This window comes from Melospiza melodia, chromosome 4 (genome assembly GCF_035770615.1).
Source record: "Melospiza melodia melodia isolate bMelMel2 chromosome 4, bMelMel2.pri, whole genome shotgun sequence".
NCBI classification, from domain to species: Eukaryota; Metazoa; Chordata; class Aves; order Passeriformes; family Passerellidae; genus Melospiza; species Melospiza melodia.
In genome coordinates, this window is record NC_086197.1 from 67,026,477 (window position 1) to 67,052,529 (window position 26,053).

Here is a 26,053-nt window from a genome sequence, read left to right on the forward strand (position 1 = left end):
TTATTTAAATAGATACATTCAGGCTGCAGATTGATTTGACAAGTAGATGGAAGAATTTGGTAAATTCCAAAGAACACACATTAGGTATTTGGCAGTATATCCTCAGCAAACAGCTCTAATGCCATCACACCCTGTGTCTGGCCATCCCACCTGATTGTATTTGGAATCACTGGCTCCTTCCAGCCAAGGGGAGCTGGAAGTCTCAAAGACATTTACATTTAGTGTAGATCACAGATGTCTTCTCCAAGTGTGCTCCATGCTATTACTCAAGACCATGGGCATGGGAGTGAAACTCTAGAAAGGAATCCGGTTTAGGAATGGTGTTGTTTGGAGCTCAAAGTCAGGCATGACAGGCACTTGCAGGAAACCAAGTCTCCGGCAAGGCAAAATAGGAGGGTTGGTGCTGTTGCTGCCTTTGGCCGTTCATCCCAGCCAAGGCAGAAACGGTCGAAACTGCTGAACCACCGCGGTGCCCAGCTCGGTTTTTCAAGGTAAGCTAGTACTGACTGTGGTTTTGTGGCACCTGCGGCCTCTGTGAATGCAGTTTACCTGCCCGACTAACTTCTATTTATGCTCAGGTGCCTTCAGGAGCCCCCGAGTCCAGGCTTAGGCCAGCACCGAAGCACTGGGCGTACGTCGCACCCTGACCGGCGGGCGGCTCCGCCCTCGCCCCGCTCCTGCCGGGGCAGCACCGGGCGGCTTGGCCGGCGGCGCGGGGCCCGTTCCCCCGTTCCCCCGTTCCCCCGGGCCCGCGGGCGGCCGGTGCGTGAGCGGGCGCGCGTCCGGGGGGTGGCACGGGCGCGTGCCCGGGGGTGCCAGCGCGGGCGGCTCCGCGCGCGCCGCCGCTCGGGCCCAACGGCCCTCGGCCAACGGCCGGCGCGCGCTCCCGGGGCGGGCGGGCGGCGCGAGGGCGCGCGCACGCGTTGCCATGAGACGCGGGCGGCGGGGGAGGGGGGTTACGTGGTGACGTTAATTCTATATGAGCGCGAGCGGCGGGAGCGCGGGTCCTTTCACCGCCGGCCGCGCGGCGCCTCCGCCTCGCTGCTCCTGAGTCACCGCCGCCCGCCGGTCGCGCAGGTACCGCCGGAGCGCGGCCGCCGCCGCCGCCCCGGGCTGGGGGGCACGGGGGGCGCCCGGGGGGCGCTGGGCCCCCTGCTCTCTCGCGGGGAGGCCGTGGATGCCGGCCCGGCCTAGCGGGGCCCCTGGGCTGGCGGGACGCGGGGGGCCGGCGGTGCCCGTGCCACACCGGGTACCGGCCCGCGGGGCGGCCACGCCGCTGCTCGCCCCCCGGGCCCGCAGCGAGCAGCGCTGCCCGCCGCCTCCCGCGCGTCCCTCCGCTGCGCCCCGCGGAGCGCCCGGGCCGCGCTAGGCCGGGGCCCGTGGCGTGGCCGGCGCTGGGGGGAGGCGGGTCGGCCCCGCAACACGTGGGCGCCCGAGCGGGGCCGCGCCCGGCGCGGCCGGGGACCGGGAGGGCGGCGGGGCCGGAAAGCGGCGCGGGGAGGAGCGGGTGAGCGTCCGGCCGGGCGCGGGGAGGGCGCGGGAAGGGCTCGGTGCCGGAGCGGCGCGGGGCCCCGCGCGGTGAGTGCGCACATGGCGGAGCGGAGCGGCGATGGCAGCGCGCCGTGGCCTTGTGCCGCCTCCCGCGCCTTGTTCCCGCTCCGAGCGGAGCCGCGGCGCGGGTGTGCTGTGCTCTGCTGCTGGCAGGGGGACCCAGAGATTCAGCCAGCGGACGGGCTGCTCCCTGCCTCGGGGTACTGTGGTGTCCGGGAGCTCAACATGTCGCTTCTCCGGGCGCCTGTTAGCTGGTATCACCCTGAATAGTGTCCCCAAGGAAGGCTGAGACACTGCCTGGAGGATTTAGTAATTACAAGTGGATCTACTATCTTGTGTTCAGCATTCATTTAGATGTATAAAACATACTGTATTCCATATTGAATGTTTAGGGGCCTTACACTATCAATACTTGTGAGACTTTCAATATTGGCTGAAAAACCGACATCGTCTGCTTGCAGAAAAAAAAGCAAATCTTTTTTGAAGCAACTGGCATAGTAATAACTCAGCAGCACCTTCCACATTTTATCTCCAAGCTCTGCAGTTAGGTATATGTTTGAAGTCTTGTTGAGATACACTTTGAGTGTATCTCACTCTAGTGAGAGCATTTCATGTTCTACCTCACTTGTGGAGGGTAAGAGAAGTGGGCACAGTGTCTGCAAGGTATGAGAAATACTCTCCTTTGCTCAGCACCTCTTGGGATTTTAACATCTGCTGGTAGATGCTACATTAATCAGGCAGGAGATAGTGCCTGATAATTTTAATTACAGTCATGAAATGAAACTTGAGGGAAGAGTTAAGGCCTAAGGCTGTGAACTGCTGAAGGTAGTTTTTGGCAAACATGTTGGTAGCTTTTTAGCAGCCTTCCTGCTGAGCCCATTTTACAGTGATACTCTTTAAAGAATGAGAGAATCACTGTACTTTGATTGAAGCAACCTGAGTGGTTTCCAGTCTCTTGCAAATCCAGAAACTATACTAATCCTTAGAGGAACATAGTATTTAAAATATACATACATGGAAATCTAAGTGACTTGGATGCTTCTGTACCAGACAAAGGCTAAGGCCGCTCAGGCTTTGAGTACCTGAAACATTGATAGAAGTGCTTAGAACAGGCCACTGACACCTGAGCTTGTGTGTGTCCCACTTAGTCCCGTGAGAGTGATACATGTTAGCAGTGTTACTGCCCTCCACTTTTTCTGTGCTTTGTGACAAGTCTTGGATGTCGTGTACTCTTGGTTTCTGAGGCCGGAATGTTCGTCCTGTGCACAGGTGGTAGATTGGTGTTTTTCAGAGCTCCCGGTCTTTCTCTGCCTTGGACAGACTAGGGAGTGAATGTTGGGAGCATGCAGAAGTTCTGTGCTGCCAGCCCAGTGTTTCAAAGTGCCCGATCTGCTGCAGCTCTGCCTGTTTACATGTACACCGCAGTGCTCCCACCATCCTGGTGCATCATCTACCCCCTGCCTCACTCAGAAACTATTCCTGGGAGCAGCTGGGGGACTTGTTATGGTAACCTGCTTACTAAACACCCTGGAAAGGGGTGGTGTGGTTTTTTCCTTAGCTTTGAGCATGTGTGCACAAGCGAAACTGAAACCAAGGTGGTGTGGGCATGGTGTTATAAACCTTGGTTAACAGAGTTTTCACAACCCTGAGTGAGACCTGGATCTTCCAGGCTGAGGCCGTGTCCTCTAATAGAGAACTCCACATCTATGAGGAAACTTTGGCTTACCCTGTACATTTGATAAAAACCTCTTTATTCACTAGGCTCCTAAAAGTTAAAACAGTGGTAACAAGAAGAGCTTGACTTATCATGGCAGAAATTGTATTCCTTCAGGGAGTAAAATAACTTGAGGATATTAATTTCAATAGTGAAAAATTTTAGGGGGGGAAATAAGACAAGAATCTTCTATTTTGAATTTTTGTTCTATCCTTTGGTGGAAGCCAGTTTATTCCAGTAGAACATCAGGTATTATGAACATGTCTCTGGTATCTTCACGTTTTGGTAATGTAGTTGTAATGCAGTTCATATTGAGGTTCTTGTGAAACAGCTGCAAACATGGCACATCTCTAACTAAGGATCTGATTCTAAAGGAAACTGCAGGAATTGGACAGGTTACAGAAAATGGAGATGCAGGTGTTCCTTCAATGCCTGTTTGTTTTTCTGTGTCCCTATGCATTCAGTGCAACTTTAGCTCTGGGATTTTCCATGAGCTGGGAGTGCTTTGGTATTTGTGAGGTACAAATAGCCATTTACACAGAAGTCAGAACTTTGCAAACAGAAGCAAGGCTTTTTAATCTGGTTTTATTTTAGTACAGCTGAGGAGTCTTCTCAACTGCTCTGGGCAACTGCATTGCTTTGAGCTTCTCCTTAGGGAGGTGGCTAGTAAATAACAGAGTGGAACTTCTTAGTACGTGTTTAATCCAAGGAGGGGTTGTGATGAGGGGCTTAATACTTATAGGTCAGTTTTCATTTGTAAATTACTTGCTGTTCAGAAGTGATTATAATTAGAGCTAATTCAATCTAGCTGATTCTCACTCAGCTCAGAGGTTAGTGCATTTCCTCATCACCCAACATTGTTAATCTGGAGAGTAGGTCTGGTGTCATAATGTATTTGTCTAGAAAACCAGACATGCCTGGAGGGCATCACAGAAGTTGCTTGGGGATTCATTTGATGACCTTCTGAAAAATTAAGCTATTTAGAAGCAACGTGTGAGGGCTTTGAGGGCTTCCTACACTAAATGATTATATTATTTTCTGAATCAGCAAAGTTAATGTAGAAGTGAAAATCCTAATTATTGATATACTTGTGTATTTAGCCATAACTTTTGACCTTAAGTTTTCAGGAAGACTTGACATATTGCAGATTAAATCTTCAGTTGCAGTCAATTAAAAAAGTTTTCTGATTTACCTTTGATACTCCAGAATTACTTAAAAATATAAATATTTAAAGATATGAACTTCCTGAAAGATTAATATTTTAAATGAATTTGCATCATCTGCTTAAATGAAGACATCTGCATCCTAACTACTTGTCAAAGGTTAAGCTGCAGGTCTTTCCTAGATAGAAAGCTGTTTAGATTTTTAGTACTGGAAAATACGATGCATTTGGGGGCTATGAGCTTAAATGTACATCTGCACAGACATGACTTGCAATGGTGATGTCTCAGTTTAAATCTTAACTTGCCACAATCAATAGACAGTTTGCACATCTACTGTTTCACCTTGTCATTGACAACTATAGAAGAAAGTACTACCAGTTGCTCCTTGGTAGATTTTTATGTTCAATGAAAGCCAGTTTTAGATACAAAAGCTGGGTTTTGGATGTACCTATATCTTTGAAGCATTCAATTGATGGTTTTATGTTTATTCTTTAAAAAACTGCCACTACCAAATAACAAACAAGCAATGAGGAAACCTTCACCCAAAACATGAGAGATACTAGAATTAACTGAGTGTTGGAGATTGTGGTTATGAGGTTTGACAAAGTGGGTGCTTGAAATCTGGAATGGACAAATCCCTAGACTTTTAAGATGCAGGATAGAAACATAAATGTTATCTTTTCTGACCATCTGCACTACAATTGGTTCAATCCACTACTTTATTTAGTTATTGTTTAATATGCAGTGTTTCAAAGAAGAGAGAAGCAGTTCTTTCAGATTTCTTGTGGGATGACTTGACCACGAGGGAAAGTTTTGGTTTAGTTCAGGCCCTTGTTAAACCTGATAGACATTGAAAAGTCAAGTTGAGGAACACAGGGAGGGTACATGAAAAAAAGTTGTTCATAATGAAACCAAGTTTGAATCAGTTCTTTTTGAACTTCTTGTTAATGTACGTATTTTTGTCATTTCTTGTTGCTCTTCACTCAAATGCTATTAATACAAAATGTGAACAGCTTCTGTTGCTCAGGTATTTGTGTTGCTAGGCCCTTAACTGAGCTAGTTCCTCTCTTCAGTGTTGAGCAGTGGATACAGTATTTTCATTAAGGATACATTACTGAAGTGCAGGGCGATCATATTTTGTAATTGTGTGTTTTAGTCACCATGGATTCATTTCAGATCTTGCCACTTTTGCATGTTGAGAAGAGGTCTTCAGTGGACTGCATGCCACTATATATGTCTTTACATAGCAGTTTTTTGATCTTTTGAATTCTAAAGCAGTTGGAATTGCATCTTTTTATTTGTTCTTTTAGATTTAAATACTATTTATTTTGCCTCACTTGACTCACCCTTTTAAGCAGTAGTTAAATCATGATACTACAGTTTTTGAAAGAACTCATCTTTGAATGCAAGTATCAACTGGTATAGTGCTTTATGCTGTTTCTTGTGTGTGCAGGGTGGCTTTATCAGACGCATGCTTGCTATGTTTGAGCTGGGGAGATATTCATGACACAGCCTCTTGATTCTTTAACCACCATCTTCAGTGTTTTGGAGGTACCACATACCTCCATATTGCTGCTGAAGGCAAGATTGAGTGAAATTCACAAGAGAGTATTTCTGAAGATAACTTTGTAAACAGCGCTCAAGTTCCATGATTCAAGTTTTCTGTAGCCCTACTACATGTTTACAATTGCTTTTTAAATGGCACCTGTATTCATTTGAAAGTGACTGGCTGAAACCATAACCATGGGCATTCCTCTGTTGGGTCTCTACTGCCAATTGTAACATCTCATCCCAATAGCCTCCAAAATGTGTTAAAGTTCTGGTTGTGTTCTTTTTTAGTGCACACTGACTTGTTAGTTGAAAACTGTGTGCTTTAGAGTTGGTAGTCTAGAAGTGGCCTGGCTTCCGTAGGAAAAATACTAAACAGAAGCTAACAAAGAAGTTGCTAAATACATTTAGGAATTTCAGTGGTTTCTTGATTAGTGAATGAATTTAAAATTGCATTCATCAGATGTTCTAGCAAAAAGCACACTTCTGAAGCGTGTAAATTTTTTTCAGTGTTTTATAACTTTCTTTTCACAGAGGGATGCTTAGATGTTTTTGAAGTCAAATTGGATAAAAACTTGAATGCTGCAGGGTGTGAGTTTTGCAGATAGCAATGTAATTGCCAATATGGTTGTGTTTGATTATGTGGCCATCTAGGCAGCCAATGAATGCTCTTTCCCATTGTTTGATGTTGTGGCACGCACAAGTTTGGTTTTCATTAAGCTGTTACAGTGCACCCTGCTACCTGAAGAACTTTGTTTAAAGACAATTTTTTTTATTACTTTGCCACTTTTTAACAAACTGAATACCTGAAAACATGAACTGTATTGGAAAATACTGTCATAGGAAATTTCAAATATTTCTTTATACACAAAGACTTTGATTTCAACCCTCTAGGATGGCTGCAGTTCTTCCCATTATCCATGATGGAAAGTAAAACCATAAAAACCTACAGTAAGTAGTTTGTTTTAAAAAAAAGTAAAGATCCTTGTTAATTTTTCCAGGTTTGTATTTAAACTTGTTACTTACCTAATAATGAAAGATTGTTCTAAGTAGAAACAATTTGTTAGGTTTTCTGCTGCAGAATTTTGGTATTCAGAACAAAGGCAACATTGTGTGCTAATTACCCTATTTTTAGAACATGATCACGGAGCTCAGGTCAGTAGCATAGACAAGCATGCAGATGTAGTTTAGTTCTGATTTTAATTTGTAATTTGGTAGTCCATCTCCTTCTTGGTATGGAGGCTCTTTTCTGCTGAAAGAGTAAACAGGCACTATCTAAAATGCAGTAAAAATACTACAGAGAGAGGAGTTCAGTATTTGTTGATTGAATCCTCATTTCCTGATAGAAAAATTAGTTCAGGGGAAAGCTTACAGTGGGGTTCTACATGAATGAAAACAAATCCTGAGGTTACGAATAGCTGAGTAATATTATTACTTATGTATATGATCCCTTTGCTTTGTTTTGCAGAATTTGACTTTTTTCCCATCAACTGGCATTCTCATACAAGTGTAGAGCACTTCTAAGTTGAAATGTGGAAAATGTGTTTTCATGCTGTAACATGCATACATGTATTGTGCAGAGGCCTGCAAGGACTAATGAAATAGTTGCATTGGCAAATGAAGTTGATGCCTTTACCTCAGGAGTTACTAGGGAGTGCAAAATAATACCACTTGAAGGGGAAAGAGCAATTTCAGTTGTGTTGTGTTATTGGGTTCAGCATTCTAATGTTTTTATCATGTTTATTTGTTCTCTACAGTCAGAATCTGGATTTTTCCACATTATCATAAGCCAGATGTATCAGTACAGTGTCACAGTAACTTCAAACTTGCCTAACCCTTTTCATGAGTTATAAAAGGTACTTGCCTGTGACAGCCTCTGTCTCTTGACCCTGCTGATTCTCGGTAACTGAAGGTCTAACACTGTACAAAGAAATGCTTTCAACAGTTTTTAACTTTACTGTCATTCAGACATTGATGGAAGGAAGGGAGTATGCATAGCTGAGGAAGAGCTACAATAAACTTTTCCATCAGGGTTTACTTTCTCTGACTTGAAGATCGTTCAGAAGAGAAACTGGCTGTTCCCTTTATGAAAGGAATGTATCTCTCACATGATGATATGAGTGCTTCCCATCTCAGATATTTAAGCTCATGTGCATAGCTACAAGTTGCTCTTGTCTGAATTTCTTGGGCTTTTCCGCTTTGTCAGGACACCTTACTTCAGCTTCTGCTAAAGATTCCTATACATCTCCATGCCAGTTAGCATGTCTGCTGTTAACTGTATATGGCACATAGTGGATGAGTTGGTGCTAGCACAATAAGTTGTGTCAAAATGATGGGATTTGAGTTACTGCAAGAGTCCAGTGTCACCTTCTTGTTACTGTATTGAGGCACCTGGGTTCCTTGCTTCCACTGACCTTTAACTCCTTAGTCTCTTTATGCAGAACTTTATAGCTTTTATATTAGTATTGTGTTCTTTATTAGATCATACTCCCTTGTTTTGTACTTATTTTTGGGCAGAAAATTTTAATTATCTATTCTAGATTTGCAGATTTAAATAAATTTTGTCAATTTTTGTTCCTACATTAACAGTTAGAAATCTTTTGTTAACAGAATAACTTTGTGGCACTAATAAAGGAATTGTCTCTGGAGAGTTCAGTGGCTGATAAAGTCTTTCATTACACAGATGTGATATGTTGATGTTCTAGCACTGCACTATTCTGCTCATTTGATTGAGATTGATTTTCTTTTGGACCTTCAGCTTTCCTAAGAAGCCATATTTTTTCCTTAAGATGAATGATAATGTGTTTATCTGTTTAACATGTTTATCTGCTGTGTTAATCATAGAAACATGGAATTGTTTAGGTTGAAAAAGGCCTCTCCTCTAAGACTGAGTCCAGCTGTTGACCCAACCCTGCTGTGTTCACTGCTTAGCCGTGTCCCCAAGTGCCACATCAACACATCTTTTGAGCACTTCCAGGGATGGTGATTGCACCACCTCCCTAAGCTGCTTGTTTCAGTGCCTGACAACCTTTTCAGTGAAGAAAGTTTTCCTAATATCTCATCTAAACAAGCCCTGGCATAACTTGAGGCCATTTCCTCTCATCCTGTTTGTTAACATTGGGGAAGAGACTACTCCCCACCCAGCTACAGCCTGCTTTTGGGTTGTAGCAGGGAGTGATAGGTCTCCCCTCAGGATAGTAATAGGTACAATATCCCTTAGTTTCATGACCAGTTTTCATGCTAGTGGTAATGGATGCATGAATTTGATCTCATAGGTATAAAGGAAACACTCAGTCTTCTGCTTTATTCCCTTTTAAAATTACATTTTTGACCTGATACATTATTCCATTGCTTCTTTGTGAAGAAGAGCTAAATTTTCTCCTAGTTACTATTGAACTGTATGATCTTCTCTCTCATAATGATTTCCCTACCCCATGATTGCTACCATAGCTTCTACTAACAGTTTTAGAATGAGTGATGCATTTTTTGGGTTGTAGTCCCAAGACATTTGAAGTGTGAAAATCTATACCATGTACTGTGCACTTTTTAAACAGTCACTCAGTTCTCACAGAATTGTTTAGGTTGGAAAAGACCTTTAAGATCACTATGCAGAGCATCTGAGCTCTAAAGTTACAAATTTGTGTTAGAGATTTTGAGCAAAATACCCCAGACAATTGTTTTGGCCATGTGCAGTCAAAGAGTGTTTTCTAATTGATCTCTACAACATTTTAATTTTTGTTTCCTGTATTTATTTATGATGATGTAAGGAGAAATCTTACAAGTTAAGAATTCCAAGTCCTGGAATTCTAGGCAAGAGCATCAGTTAGAAGTAACTTCTAGTGGATATATTGCTCTTGAGTTTCCCAGTCTTTAGTGAGAGTTGAACTTGGCTGGTATGATGTCATTTGTCTGGCACCTTTGGTTTCTGCACACATTGCAAATAGTTTACCAGACTTAATCCTGATGATTTTTTTTAATACAGCTAGCTGTCCTCCTGTGTGGGCAGTTTGTCTGGAGAAGGGGAAGAGGTGTTTGCTGAAAGGGGAGGCTGTGGGTTCTGTTTGTGGTGTGGTGTGCTCAGAGCTGCTGAACAGCTGAGATGTGTTGTCAGCCTGCAGCCCTGGGGCTTGTGCAGAAATGCCGATGTTTTGTGTCTCAGGAATGTCTTGCTGCCTCAGCTGACTTGTAGTTCACCTCGCTGTGACCTGCCTTCCTGAGGGCGAGCGGATGTCCGGGTAATCTAATAGCCTGTGCTTACTTGGGACATGTAAAGCTGATCTGAACTAGAAAAGGCTTCTCACCAAAGCCTCTGTCCTAGCTGGAACATGGCTGGTGCCTCTGCAAACTCAGGCTAGTTTCTGTGTGGATAAAGGAAAGATTAGGAAGCACTGAACACTTGGAGTTTGTATTTCTGTCTTCACTTATGCAAAATCACTCAGTGAAGAAACGAAAACCCTTGAAAACTGAAAGCTCACTAATGACTTACTTGAGGATGAACACGTGAACATTCTGCTTGTATCAAACTCCATTTTGTAAAAAACATGACAGTTTAACAAGATTGTGTCCTTTAAGCCTAATGAAAATAACAAATTGTCACACAGTTTTGATAAGTTTTAAATTTTAGGGGAGTTTTGCTAATTTTTAGTAATTCTGGAGGATACACTCAAAACAGTGGGTAAGCTAGTGCTGGATTAAGTCTTCCAACCTTTTGATTTTGATAAAGAATGTGCTTTCTTGTGATGGCAGGCTTAAGGTACCTGTATGAAAGAGATTTTTAATTTAAACCTATAGGAAATTTGCACTGTACCTTGCTTTTCTGTACTTTTGCTTTCTTTTCGTAGCATGAACTTCCTACACATTCTCTTTCAAGCCCTGAAAAGATAACTGTTGCTTTTCTTCTGCATATTTTTACAATGAGCAGCAAAACATTATAAGTAAAACCAGTGGGTGCCTCTGTATTTGATGCTAATGCATCTACTGCATTCAAACAGTTAGTGGCTGTAGCTGTTCAAGTAAGAGGGAAGTAAAATATTTTACTAAGGTGTATATTTATATTTTTAAGGTTTTTTGCATGCTGGCTTTATGCAGGGGTGTAGACTACTCTTTACCTGTGCTCATAAGCCTCTTCATGCAGTCAGGACTCCTATATTCCAAGCAGTATCTTAGTCCAAAACAGTTACCTAGACACTGAGGCTTGAAGTAACACACCAGGTGTATCCAGGTTTGTTATAATCCTGCAGTGACAACTGGTGAACTGATATCTCCCTGGCACTACTTCAGGGAGTGATGCTAGTGGTTACATTGCTCACATGCCAAGGTGTAGCTGCTGTTTATGAAAGTAAATGCACCTATGAATGAACTGTGTCTTATGGAAAGTGGATTGATAGGAGTTCTATATTTCAATATTTATTGCTGGGGAGATCCTGCAAAATAAATACTGCAGTGATCTATTAAAATTTTATTGATTGTGGTATGTAGTGTATTTGAAACTCTGAAGACTAGACCAGGACCTTGAGCTGGGCACTGCTCAGAGATAGTGGAGGTTGTTTGCTCTCAAGGAATGCATTTTCTCAGTGCTTTTTTGCAGTGTTTTTGTTTCTGTTTGGGTTTTTTTAGCCAGTTGAGCTGTGTTTGCAGAGAAACTTATGGTTAAGTAAATGACAGTAAACAAAATGTGGTGCAGCTACATCTCTTCCATGCTAGTGGGTTGCACAGATTAGCCTAAAAGTCTGCCAGCATAGTTTTCTTGGCAGTGCCTTGTAGTCTCCTTACTCAAGAACAGTTGTCTAGAGCTGGCAGATAATTGTCATGACAGACACTAGTATCTCCTCAGTTTGCAGAAGAACTCTTCCAACTGTGTACATTCTGATACTGAGTTGTGTAAAAACTGGAGGGAAGATTAAAGGATGGGACATGAAAAAGACTGCTGCAAGGAGAATAGGAAAAATTGGATGAGAGAGAGAAACACACTGGAGGGAGGCTCTGAAGCTGACAGCTGCTTGATACAGTCTATTTTAATTTCAAAAAAATCTTTGAAGAATGTTATTCAAACTCTCTGAGTAAACTGGGCCATAATTTGAAACCATACAGTGCTTGCAGGGATTGTTTTAAGAGTCAGGAAGCAGAGGGTGATAACTGCCCATTGCAATGAGGAGAGAGGCACATGCTGGAGTCCCACAGGGTGCTGTAGCAAGATGAATGCCTTTAGCATAGTCAGAAATGATCTTGGAAAGAGGATGAACAGTGAGAGGATGGAGGAAAGTTTGTGATGACTGAAGTAGTTGTTCAGAGGTTGAAAATAAGGGCCCAGTGAGGAATTCAGTAACAGGAGACTGCTGGTGAAACTTTCCCTGCTATACAGTTGCATAGTGTAGAAAAATCATTGAACTGATCTCTGAGCTGAATATTGCACCTGAGAAACTTGAGTGATATCATCAGCTTACCTGCTGGTTCTAGGGAAAATGAGGACTAGTTTCTGAAATAAAAATTTGTTATGACATTGTCAAATACCTGCACTTCTGATCCAGTGTGTTTTTGCTGAACGTAATTGAAAGCTACAAGTGTTTCTGGGAGAATTCTTACCATGAATTTTTTCCAATGTATTGGCTAATGGCCCTTGTTGGAGGTGGGATGGATGCTTCTTAAAGTTTTTAGGCATCATTTGTTCATAGCCACTCTTGTATTCATTTGGGAAAAAATGTTTAAATGAACTGTGGAAGTTGGTCTCTTTCAGAAAACCTCTAAGGTGTTTCAGCTGCTGTTTGATCTAGTCCATTGACTTGGAGAGACCACAGGGTTTGTGCTGCCACTGGTCTCTTGTTTGTTGAAAGAACTACCTCCTGTTTTATGGAAAATAGTGTTTTTTGATAGGGAGAACAGAGAAAGGAATTGCTGGTCTCTGCAAGGAGCATCACTATGTTGGATTTGCAGAAAAATGTATGAGAGGCAGGTGAGCTGTGCATCTTGTGCTCTTTTGCACAGCAATACTATCAGTCTTCTTGAAATGCATTAAAAACAAGTTAAGAGGAAGTGTGTAAGGAAAAAGTAGTATATTTTTCATGGATGCAATATTGTGTACATCAAAAATAATGCTAATTTTTACATTGCTCAAGTAAAACAGGGCCCTGTATGTGAGAGTTGTAATTGTAGTATGTTGTTTCTGTAGGTCTTCAGTGTATGCTATCTTTGAGGATGATATTCAGAGGAGAGTCTTTTGAATTGTTGCAGGGAATTGTTACATGGGTAAAACTGAAATTGCAAGACAAGCAAATGTGATCTGAATAAAATGAGTCAAGAATATTGCTGTAATTCTTCTTACTGAATTGTTAGGTTTTCTTTGATTTATTGCAGTGCTCCCATCCTATTTATTAGCAAATACTGTATTATTTTTCTGAAATAGATGGCTTTGGTTCTCTAGTTTTTCTGCATATTAAGGAATTGAATCTTTATGATTACATTCTAGATCTTTATTTGGTGCTATGAAATTGTGGTCCTTAATGAGGAGGACATCAGATACCTTTTTCCATGTAATTCTTGGGAAGTATTTATGACACCAGAAAAACTATATTTAGATTATATTTACATAAAATGTGGGAGTTTATTTCTGAAGATTCTAAGATGTTTCTTCATATTGACTGTTAATTACTGGGATTGTGTTTTTGTGTTACACTTCAGTAGATCAAATGCAGTTTTCTCTTTTTCTGGAACACATCCGTGCAACACTTTGCTAAAATTCCCATTTGAATGCATTGTAAGGAGTTGAAATTTCTGAAGGAAATTTCAATTTGTTTTGCTTACAGGAGAGCAGGTAAAATGGAGACTCCAAAGCATTCGTTTCCTTGCTTTCTGGGCCAGCAAATTATTCCTGATAGTTGGAGCCTCCTGAATTACTGGCAGTTGGTAATAACAGGGCAGTGTTTTCTTGTGCATAGTATTGTGTTAGACTTCAAGTTACCTGAAAGATCTTTTTGGAGAATATACTCCCAAGTACTGTTTTGCTGGTAGAAAATGTTACTCATTTTATAATATATTTGAGAACATGGGTTCTTCATGGTATGCAAGATTTGCAATAGTGTCAATATTAAATGCTTCTAGTTACTGTGTATGGAATATGTTTATGATTTCACTAAGATATTTAAGAAAATTGTGATCATTCTGAGCATGGGAATCGGTCACGTTAAAAAATTTTATCCTGGCACCTGGCATAATTTTTTTTGTAAAATGTTGCAATATTGTGGCTATTCTGAGGAATGACTTGGATTGGTTTTGTAAAGTAAGGATTAAAAGTAAAGCCACGAAAAGGCGTCTTCATTCTCAAATTGTTTTAGCTGTAAGTATGTTCTGTCTGCAATCACATGCTGGAAATGATTAAACAGTTACCAGCACCCTTTTTGCTTCAGTTTTTCTCAGGTTATATTCCAGTTTTATACTTAGGACTAATTTTCAGTCAGTGATATTAGAACAGTCCTACAATCCAAAACTCAACATGGTGTTTTGCTGGTACTTGGTACTTCAGTTTATGTGAGTAGATCTATAGGTTATAAACCAGAATGAAGTTTTTCAAAATTTCTGTATGTTTTAAAGACTGACAGCTCAAAATGTGCAAGGGAGATGTGCCACGCTTCAGACTGTAATATATATTTATCACATTTCATAAAGCTGACATGATTTTGTTTCCTTTAGTATTATGGCATGTGGCCATAGAGTTTATAACTGAAATCTAGTGCTCCTGTTCTAATGTGGTTTTTTCTTTTTTTTTCCCTAGTGTTTGAAGTCTTGCAGAATGGCAGACGTAGACAAGTAAGTAAAATCTGTCCATGATTTTACTGCAGCTCTGAGTGTGTCCTGTGCTGTACTTGACATGGCTGGGCTCTCCAGATACTGGATAGGCAGGGTCTGCACACTGACCTTGAGCACTGTGGCAATACCTGAGGAGAAAAGCTTAACTGTTGCTCATGATAAATGGGTTTGTGATCTTAATTGTAAGTAAATAAGAAAGTGGAAGAAGGCATGAGTCAACTTCCTATATTAGTTGGAATTCTGGAGGGGAAAACCAGATAATATTGCCCATTCCTATTGTTTCACTCCATGTAGGGTTCTTTCTATACTTTGAGTGCTGATCCTACCCACTCTTAAGGAAGATATGTGGAGCAGAAGGAGGCTTTGACTGGTTGATAAGAGCAGGAGATGAAGGAGTTTTTTATAGAAAGAAACTTTGTAATTCTGGAAAGTTGCTAATTCCGTAAACTGTTCTGGGATTGTCAAGTGTGAAACTTCTGTGAAGACAAAATTGGTTTTGTTTGTCTATTAAGACTCGCTTGTCAAAGGTCAAAAGATGCAACAGTTTGTTTCTACCAACATAACCTCTAGTTTGAGCTCTTTAAGCTCCTTAGAGTATATTATAAAATTAACTACTTGATTGAATGAACTTGTTACTGAATATTTCTAATAGCAAAGAACAGTCTGAACTTGATCAGCAGGATATGGAGGATGTTGAAGAAGTAGAAGAAGAAGAAACTGGTGAAGATGCCAACAGCAAAGGTAATGTTGAAAAGAAGAGTTTCTAAACTTCTAAGTGTATGTGCTTTCTAGTTAGTGTGTTAAAAAGTTTTTACTGCAAAAAAAATAGGAAGTGGTAAAACAATTTCAGATGGACAATTGTGTTTAAGTTCTGAAGCAAGGACTTTTTCTTTCAAATTGAGTGATTTTTATTAGTTGCAGTTACTCATTGTAGTCATGTTTAATACCAGGTTCATTCAGTGCCAGCCACCTGTATAATTGGAAAAGACAGGATTATTGTGGATATGTAACAGGGTTATTTAAAAACTTAAAACGTGAAGTTTTGAGTATAAAAAATTGTGTGCATATGTGTGCATGTGTATCTCTTACTTTTGATTAGTTGCTAATAATTTCCTGTTGAGTTGACAGTGAACAGAACAAATCATGCTTAGTGTTACCACTCTTGAAATTAATAAATTCTTTTTTATTCCCCCCTCAACAAATAACGTAAGCACATATCAGAATGCTTGTTTTGTCAATGCTGAACAGTCTTAATCATGCTTTATATTTGAAGTGTGGGGGCACAGATGGAATCTAAAGAGCAATTAGCCAAAAGAGAAATAACTAATAATCTCTGCAATAAAATTACTTGGACTGCTGATAGTGCCATGTTTCAAGTTTGCCCAAGCAGAATAATAACATTAAAATAGAACATTTTGCTCAATATGCTATACTTTGCTAATCTATCGAAAGAAGTGTTTTCAAAACTGGATTGCAAAATTTTGGGGAGCGCTAATTAGCTGAAGTAATTAAATGGCCTACAGTAATTAAATGGTAAGTATTCAGGTGTCCCACAGGAGCCTAGAGATGAATAATGTCTATTTTCAGTGATTTCCCAGTTATTTTAGATGAGAATCAGAGGGAAAATTATACTCTAGAAATCCTAGACAGAAATCAGATTTTATAAATCAGAAACGTATTTTGGTATTAGGGAGGCTTCACACAGTTTTAAACAGTTCTTCTGCATCTGTAATTCTTGCTTGTCTAATTTTCTTTATTTTATGCACAATTCTTTCTTTCAAGATTGGTCCCAGAAGATGCACTTTGTGCTTACTTAATCTTCTTTTTTAATTCAGCTCGGCAGTTGACTGTGCAGATGATGCAAAATCCTCAGATTCTTGCAGCCCTTCAGGAAAGACTTGATGGTCTGGTAGGAACATCTGCAGGATATGTAGAAAGGTACAGCATTGGTTTAGTATGAGCAGAGTGTTAAAATGGTTCTTTTAAAATGTTTTCTGAACAGTGTTATCTATGGTTTATGGTCATAAACCACTGTTTATATAGTTTTATCTGCTCAGATAGCAGAAAAACTGATGTAGTCTGTTTGTAGTGCATCTCAGATTTGAAGTTTTTATTTGAAGTTTCATGAAGAATGCTGATATTTAGCATTTAGTAGCTGATGTTTTCCTCTGCAGTTACAGTATGGCACACTTGTTAGGATACTTTCCTGATCCTTGGAATCTCTCTTGTAGCTTTGCCTTGGTCGTGAAACATCAGTTATTTAAACTGGACAGATGCTTGGAGACCTGGTGTCTCTAGCATAGTAATTTTATGCTTAGACTGTAAGCATTAGCTGATACAGCAATGTTATTAGCAGTACTTCATGTGGTTTTCTCAGTATCAAAACTTGCTATAAATTCTTGCCAAAATTTTCTGTAGTTGATCTGCATTTATGAGGCATGCAGTAATTGCTTTCCTTTTGCACATTTGTAGTACAGTGTCTCATTTAGCAAACCAGTTCTGGCTCACTTTGGGTCAGACAGTGTGTTTAAAGACAGTGCTATTAGCTGCTGCAGTCAGTGAAGCAAAGCAGCAAATTTTGAAGAGTAAATATCTAAGCGAAAAATAACAACTGTCCTGAACTTTTTCATGAAACCAAACAAATTAATGGTGAGACCTTTCTTAGTTGTACTCAATACTGTGATTTTACTTTGTAACTCATTAATAATGTAGAACTTGTTTTTAGAAGGAAGATTTATTGCACAAATTTCTCTCATGATTTACCCAGGTGTTTGGAATACTCTGGTTTTAACTGTGGTTGAGCCTCAGTTTAAGAGTTTGTGCTAAGGATTTCAATGTCATTAGTGAAAATGGTTGCAGCTTTGATTTAAACTTTCTAAATCTTAAAACAGAGTGTAAAATGTGTTGTGGTACAAGTTGGTTAACTTGCAAGGGGTCTGGCTAAGGAGAGATCAATATGTCCTTAAAATGCAGTGTTGGTAACAGTTCTGTCACTGAATTTTTCAGCTTGCCTAAAGTTGTTAAAAGACGTGTGAATGCTCTCAAGAATCTTCAAGTTCAGTGTGCACAGATAGAAGCAAAGTTCTATGAGGAAGTTCATGAGCTGGAAAGAAAGTATGCTGCTCTCTATCAGCCCTTATTTGACAAGGTATTTTAGTGCTACTCTGATTTGTACTTTAAAGTTTCATCTAAAATATACAGCAAGGGATTATAAAAGCCAGAACACTTATTCATGTTCCAAATTACTTTGGTCTCGTATGTGCCCCTTCAATTCAATTGATACAATTTTGCCATTGAAGTGAATATAACTAAGATTGAGAGAGTGAAAAGTTAAGTCTGTTCCATAGTTGCCAAAATGACTTCAGTATATCAAACCTCATTTTAATTGAGCAAATGTCAGATGATACTGTAACTTTTCTGGGACTTTGGTGTTTATTTTAGTGTGTTGTAAACCTCCTAACTGCTGAATCAATCTTCTAGAGCCATAGGAAAAGGTAGATAGTTAATGTATTACTAATTGTGTAATTTAGGATTAGGAATTTATTGGTTAGGGCATTGCTGATTGCAATGACTAGGAAATTAAAAACTATTCTTGGTTTAATCTTCCAGCGAAGTGAAATCATCAATGCCATTTATGAACCTACAGAAGAAGAATGTGAATGGAAAGCAGATGCTGACGAAGAAATTTCAGTGAGTATCTTAATTAGTTCTCATCAATGTCTCAAGCTTTAGCATGAAACAAGAGGTTTGTAATGATTATTTGCTATTAGTAATGATGCTAATTCTTAATGGTTGCTTAAACATCCACATGACACTGATATCAACAAAGAACTGATGAACCTTATGATGAACCTCTTAAAATTAAGGAAACCAAATATTTTTATTTTATCAAGGATGAAATGAAAGAGAAAGCTAAGCTTGAAGAAGAAAAAAAAGATGAAGAAAAAGAAGACCCTAAAGGAATCCCTGAGTTTTGGCTGACAGTATTCAAGAATGTGGACTTACTCAGTGATATGGTTCAGGTAGGCAGTGGTCTAGCTTTGTTTAAAGTTGCATTGGTAATTAATCCAAGTGTCTTTAAGAAAGCAGTGGAAACACTTTGATGCTCTATATGTCTGTTGGAGAGCTATTGCTATGGAACTGTTACTTGGATGTCATCTCTGGTAACTTTTCAAATGAGAGTACAGAGTACTGAAATACCTCCCTGCTGTTTTATTTCTTGAACCTATTCTATGATACTAATGAATTTTTGGTGTTTATAGAAGTGTGTGTGACAAGTGTGTTAGACATGACTAAAAATTTTATGTGGTGTTAGCGTGGGTTTTGGTTGTGTACTGTACTGGGGACTCTGTAACAGCCATTGTTGCCATCTGCTGGTCATGTTCATGGAAGTATTTCAGTGTTGTTACAAGTTTTTATTTTTTTAAGTCAAACTTGTTCTAAACATGACTTTTTATCTCTGTGAGGCCTTAAATCTGTGTGTAATTGAATGTTATGAAAATTAAATACACTGTGTTTTCTCTACAGGAACATGATGAACCTATCCTGAAATACTTAAAAGATATAAAAGTGAAATTTTCAGAAGTTGGACAACCTATGGTTAGTTTGACTTATTAAACAAGATTACTTTTATGTTATCTTAAGAATTATTTGTATTTTAGCAACATGGTCTGTGATAGCCAATTGTCTTGTGGAAATCATGAGAAAATATACAGCTGCTGCTTCTGAGAAAGCAGTACAAGGTCTAGTGCTAATCTTGCATCACCCTGTGAATGAGTGTATACTGAATTTAGCCTTCAGCTTCTGATGAGATTTGCCTTAACAGCTGATAATTTAGGTTTCACCATTGCATTTTGATACCTTTGGGTACTTTTTGTGTAACTGCTGTAATTTCATATATTTCCCTGGCAGAAATCAGACCGTTTTCTAAGTTATAATATTTTTAAATTTGGAAATTCTCCCTATACATTAGTAGCAGGAAGTCAGTGTGCTGGGAGATCTGTCATTACTGCCAGCAGTACAATAACTAGAAAGTGCAAGATCAAGTAAATGAAAAGATTTTAAGATCTTTGTACAACTTGGGTGGCAAATTCTAGAATAAGTTATGCGTGTATTGGAGAAAGGTGTATTCTGTTGCATGTGTACTGCTTGGGATTTAGGTGTTAAGAATTTAAAGGTATTTGTAAATAATTAAAGTTACTGTTCTGCAATTCTTTTTAAGAGTTTCACATTAGAATTTCATTTTGAACCAAACGACTACTTCACAAATGAAGTGTTGACAAAGACGTATAGAATGAGGTCAGAGCCAGATGATTCTGATCCCTTTTCCTTTGATGGACCAGAAATCATGGGTTGTACAGGGTAAGTGCTAATAGATACTATTAAGGCAATATAGCAACTTTGCCCTTAGCATTATCCAGCTGTAGAGTTTTACAGCATCTTGGGGAGGTGCTGGAAAAGATACTTCCCCTAGTAACTTGGGATCAGCTAGGTTTGATAGGAGTTTTTTTGTTGTTACCAATAACTTCAATACAATATAGAAAAACATTATTTGTATTGCATAATTTATAAGCATATAAATAAAATTATAGTCAGTATTTGTTTAGAACTACTGTTCTGCAGTCACTAAAGGGGAATTGAAATCTTTTAGTGTGTTTTAGTAGGCCTGTATACCTTTTGCTAGAATTTGTTGGATTGCTTTTATTAATACTTTTGTATTTCTGACATGCCGCATTTTGGGGAATTTATATCAGATTTATTTTTTATATTGCAGTTGTCCATTTTGTTTTATAAGCGTTGAATGTTTGCCTTTGAATTTCTGTCTATTTGAGAAATGGAGAATAGTCGTCATAATTCCAGGTTACTCTTTTTAAAAAGCTGTCACACTGCTTTCTTAGTGAAATCTTCTGTTTTAAATTAGTTAAGTAATTTTTTCTGCTACATTTCCCTTTTTTGTGAACAGAGGGATGAGAGAAAACTATGTTGTACATAACTATTCTTATGAGTACACTTGGGCCTGTTCAGTAAGTTTGTGTTCAAGTCTCCAGTGTTCTGACTGTTCTTCTGAGTGATAACAACTGAGTTACAGACTATCACTGCATAGTCAGTGTTGGTTTTGCTCTTAAATTAATCTCCAGTTGCTCATACTGACTTTTTGCCTCTTTATTTCCCAGTCACTTAACATATTTTCCAAAGTCCTGTAAGATTTAATTTTAAATGCTTGGGTAGCTTTGATTAAACTGTTTTGTCTTCCCCAGTTTGGACTGATTGGCAAATCATGAATCTTGACAGGGTTTGGTGTGAGTTGCCACTGCTTCTATAAAAATTATTAACTCCTAGTCCTTGTTTTCTCTTGTAGCTAGGATGGCCCCTTCTTGTCCCAAAGCAACTCACTGAATTCCTTTGAGTCTGTAAAAGAATCTAATCCAGAAACTTCTGCAAATGCAGTTACTTTCACTGATGTGACTTTTCATTTACTTGTCACCAGAATGCTTTGACTGTTAGGGAAGCCTGTAGGCATGATTTTGCTCTGTAAGCAGAATAGAGTTTAAAAACCCAAAAAAAACCAAAACCCAAACAAATGAATATAACACAAGATGACAAAACCCCCACAAACAACTCAAAATCAGCCAAAACCTACATGCTTGTTTGATGCATTGTTTTAGGGACTTACTGGTTATAATGATCGGTGTGGTGAACTTTGGCATATTACTAATATGCCCAAATATGACATTGCTTTACAATGGATGGGAGGCTCTAAAATTGGTGCAGTACTAGCTGTTGATAGAAAACTAGGCACTATTTGGTAGCTAATGAAAATTAGCACTTCAGAGATTGAGTGGAGAAGGAAAAAATTCTGGATGGAAATAATCCTAAAATTAACCTGTTACTCTTGTTCTCAACCGATAAACTAATGAAAAGATAGGACTAAATAAATACTAACTTAATATTCTTTCTTCCCTGTATCTCTTGCAGTTGTGATAGTCTCAGTAGATACTCGTAACAAGGGGAATGGTATTAAGCTGCAGGTGGTTGTGGGTTTTTTCCCTATAATTTGGCTTTTTTTTTACTCTTTAGTTGCCAGATAGACTGGAAAAAAGGAAAGAATGTTACTTTGAAAACCATTAAGAAGAAGCAAAAACATAAGGGCCGTGGAACAGTCAGGACAGTTACAAAAACTGTTTCCAATGACTCTTTCTTCAACTTCTTCAGTCCTCCTGAAGGTAAACTAAACACTAGTAATATAACACTAGTTAATGCTACATGTATTAACTTTAGATGTAGAATGTATCTCACTCACTTGTTTCTTCTGCTTTTTTTTTTTCCTACAGTTCCTGAAAGTGGAGATCTGGTAAGTTGGCTTATTTAAAAAATAATGATAGCGTGTTTATGGAATTTTAAAATTTGTTAGACAGCCTCAGCTTTAACTGCTTCTGTCTTTAACTGAGACTACTTATGAAGACTAGTATGTATTTGAGTTTTCTTTTTCAGGCGGAATGTTTGAGTTGGATGGTAGAGTTTAGTTTAGTCAACTTTAATAGCTTATGTTTCCTGAAAGCTACCTTGTGGATTGTTAACAGTTGTAGAAATGTAGCGATCTACGTTATTAGTCTTTGATCTAATGGGTGGTGTAAGTCTCTCCCTTCAGGTGTTCTTTGGATGATTTTATCTAATGGCTGAATGTATCCAGTTTGTGTTTTATTCTGTTAATAATTTCTCAAGCTGTTAACTCTTGAAAGTAATAAAACAGAAACAGAAAACTGCAAGAGCCTGCTTTTCTGTGTGCTCACTGTGGTAATAACCCATCATTTTTGTAACGAGAAAAACTACCAAAAATACTTAACAGTAGGGAATATATTATGCAGTTTGAGTGAGAAATATGAAATTAAAGCTTCCAGAGGCATGCTGTTAGAACTCTAGTTGGCATGGACACCAAAACTGTATGTTCATAACATTTAGAAAAACAAAAAGTAATTGCTCAGATGGGAGACAGCAGAACACTTGGTATGAAAACAAGAGGAGTGAAAGTCTCAGATTGGATCAGAGAGCATTTTTAAGTGTTCAAGTGCTTCAGTAGTGGCTTTGTCTAATGGGAATCAAGGGGATACACTGTAGGAATCAGAAGTAGGTTGTAAAATCTTAATTGTGATAGGCTTACCTGGCTATTGTTCACTTATTTAAGAGTATTGTGCATAGGAACTGAAAATCTATGGGAGATATTAAATAATCTTTATACTTGGAATAAAAGAAACTCCAGAATGGTATATAATTAGGCTTTCTGAAGCAGCAGCTCCTCCCTGTATAATGTAGGTGGGCTGTTCAGAGTGTGGAGCTTGGCTCCTCAGGTTCAGTTCTCTAAAGCAACTCCTGGAACAAAAAAATCAGTAATGGGATCTGTGTAAATCTGACCACATCAAAACCATGTAACTTGTGTGTATGTATCAAAAGTAGTTACCATCTTATAGTTTAGAAAATAATACTGTTTTCTGCAGGATGATGATTCCGAGGCAATCCTTGCTGCAGACTTTGAAATAGGTCACTTCTTGCGTGAACGTATAGTGCCCCGGTCAGTACTGTACTTCACTGGAGAAGCTATTGAAGATGATGATGATGATGTAAGTATAATATTCATGCAGAGCACTAAAAATCTTCAAATAATTCTGTTTCATGCTTGGGTAATTTCTTACATTGGTATCTTTAGAATGGGATGTTAGTTGCAGCAGACCTTCCTAGATTGTTCAGGAAGAGCAGTATAAAAATAATTCTTCTTTGAAGTAGTGACTTCAGAGTTTTTTGGCAAAAGCAGTGGTAGAAGCTGATCATCTAGAGGATGTCATAGTAGCATTTTGTATTTAAGGCCTTCCTAGAGAAGTACCCAATACTTTGTGGAACTGTAATGAACTGCCAGAGAACAAATGAGACTCTTTCTAGCTGCTAAGCCTGTTCTTTGTGCTTACAGTGACATTGGGCTATGAAGTTTTCAAGTCTCGTCCTTTAAAAAGTACTCTCTTACTTTAAAAAAAAAAGCTAGATAAGCACATTCAAAGCGTGCCAAAATAATCATAGCAAGTTCTGCAAAAGCTTAAGTGTTTTAAAAGAGCTAAGCTTGAAATTGTCAAAACGTGAGACCTCAGAACTTTATACAGGTATAAAAGATTTTTTCTGTCGCTGCCTTGGCTAAACAAGGACAGTTTGACTCTTAAGATGGCTTAGATATATGCCATCTTAAAAATAAATGTTTAGAATCTAAACTGTTGTCCCTCGTTGCAAAGGCTTGGCTGGGGCTGCGGAGGAGGGAGGTACTGACATACTGACAGGACGGGTTGCTTTGGGCTCCGCTGTCCCCTGCTGTTCCCCAGTGGTACCGCAGGGTAGTCAGCTCCTCCCGGGCTGCATGGAACAACGGGGACAGTCGGCTCTGCCGGAGCTCACAGGGGGAAGTTGAACATTGCTCATGCTGATGCAAAAAGTGTTTTTAAATCTGACACACACAGGAGCTTCTTGGTTCAAATTAAAAGAGACTAGATTTAGATTAGGTTGGATGAGACTCTGAGCAACCTGGTCTAGTGGAAGGTTTCCCTGCCCATGGCAGGGTGGTTAGAGCTGATGACGCTCAAGGCCCCGTCCACCCCAAACCATTGTATGATTCTCTTAAGATCACAATATGGAGTGGTCTCTGGCATCTACTTGAGCTATAGATAGTGGCATTTATGATATTATCAAAACTATTTATTTTCTTTTCTAGTATGATGAAGAAGGTGAAGAGGCAGATGATGAGGTAAGATGACAGATGCCCTTGATTCGAATAGTTTACGTGTTGTAGTTTGTTATCTAGAATAAGAGTTCCTTTAGTTTTTGAGTGCTGTGGACGCTAAGAATTACTTCTGAAATAAGATAGAGCATACTGTTTGGCTCTCAGATGAATAATTTAAAAAACCCAAAAAACAAAACAGACAACCAGCAAGACAACAGCAACAAAAAAACCCAAACCAAGCTAAGACAACGTTCAAGGTATCTTAAAAATTAAGCTGCCACTGATTTCAAAAGATACACATTATTGGAGGATAAACTAATACAATATGTATAACATAAAGTGGTAATGGATGTATTTCTGAGTACAGTTTAATCTTAATTTTCATGAAAATGGCTCCAGAAGCTGAATGTGGTTAAGCTAGAGAAATATTAAGTGTTTTTTTTCAGGAGGGAGAAGAAGAAGCAGATGAAGAAAATGATCCTGATTATGAACCAAAAGTAAGGAATTAAAATGAATGTTTAAAGTTTGTGTATGCATAGAGACATTTAAAATTTTATGTATGTTGAATCTTGATTTTAGATTAAGTATTTAACCAATAGTTCCTATGGGTGAGCATGTTTTGTTTTGAGGCTGTTTTGGGCCTAATTCTGACAAAGTAGAATTTGTAAAAGTTCTTTCTCCAGGAGTCATTTTGTAAAAGTAACTTTTGGCTTTGAGCATTGAGGTTAGTCAGGCTTGGTTTTCTATAAACTTGTCTTGCACCAATTTGCTGCCTAATGAACATTGCAAAATGGTTGTAAGGACGTGGAGAGAATTGTGTCATCCGGCTTCAGTTTCTGGGGACTTGCTACAAGCTGGCTCTGGCACAGGTTTTCCCAGCAGAATACAAAATACACACTTTCATGTTAGGTCAGTGGCAAATCTTTCATTGTTTGAGGTAGCAGAAGTCAAGGTTCAGCAATGCATCTACAGCCAAGTCCTAAAATGTGAACAGCCAAGAGCAACTGGAAGCTTTCTGATTCCATGAGAAGGGAAAAATCATTAATCAGGCTGGAAAAACAATTGTGAGCCACTCAATTCATAGCTTTTTGATAGCTGAGAGAAAGGAGCCTCTGGTCACATGAAAGCATCTGATGTGGCAGGTGAAAGTTGCAGTCATGAAGTCTGAAATGCTCCAAAATGCCTGCTGTTAAAAGGGCTTATCATTTCAAATTAGTGTTTTTCAGTAGGAATGGCTTGAGCTGCTATCAAAGTATTGTTGAGAAAATTACATTAATCTTATTAGCTTTGTACATAGAAAGGCAGGGTAGAAACTTGTGATCAAAATGTGCAGCCATCTTGGTGATGTTTGATCTGCTATAGTGTATTCAGACTGGTTCCTAGTCAAGAAAGTTTTGAAATCCAAATGAAACAGCTGCAAATTGGACTTACTTCCACCATTTCAGATTGCTTTTCTCCGTGAAACAAAACTGAGAAAGGGCTAGACTAGGCTCAGAGAGCTGCTCAAAGGCTGGAGATAGGAGT

The 26,053-nt window shown here is 39.4% G+C and overlaps 1 protein-coding gene across 4 annotated transcripts in view; it reads left to right on the plus strand.

Annotated features, from left to right (window-relative positions):
• Window positions 1–743: 743 nt before the first annotated feature.
• Window positions 744–26,053, plus strand: part of NAP1L1 (nucleosome assembly protein 1 like 1) — a 28,769-nt gene continuing 3,459 nt past the window's right edge. The window contains exons 1-14 of one of the 4 annotated variants that reach the window (XM_063155017.1): window positions 744–762; window positions 14,741–14,775; window positions 15,428–15,516; window positions 16,611–16,713; window positions 17,782–17,923; window positions 18,385–18,465; window positions 18,669–18,797; window positions 19,303–19,374; window positions 19,997–20,136; window positions 21,853–21,998; window positions 22,107–22,126; window positions 23,268–23,390; window positions 24,521–24,553; window positions 24,976–25,026. In XM_063155017.1, coding sequence (XP_063011087.1) covers window positions 14,759–14,775; window positions 15,428–15,516; window positions 16,611–16,713; window positions 17,782–17,923; window positions 18,385–18,465; window positions 18,669–18,797; window positions 19,303–19,374; window positions 19,997–20,136; window positions 21,853–21,998; window positions 22,107–22,126; window positions 23,268–23,390; window positions 24,521–24,553; window positions 24,976–25,026 — 1,146 coding nt within the window. In that variant the 5' untranslated portion in view covers window positions 744–762; window positions 14,741–14,758. Of the gene's footprint in view, window positions 763–992; window positions 1,078–14,738; window positions 14,776–15,427; window positions 15,517–16,610; window positions 16,714–17,781; window positions 17,924–18,384; window positions 18,466–18,668; window positions 18,798–19,302; window positions 19,375–19,996; window positions 20,137–21,852; window positions 21,999–22,106; window positions 22,127–23,267; window positions 23,391–24,520; window positions 24,554–24,975; window positions 25,027–26,053 lie in introns of those variants that run through there. The other 3 variants (XM_063155016.1, XM_063155018.1, XM_063155019.1) reach the window with 3 other exon arrangements.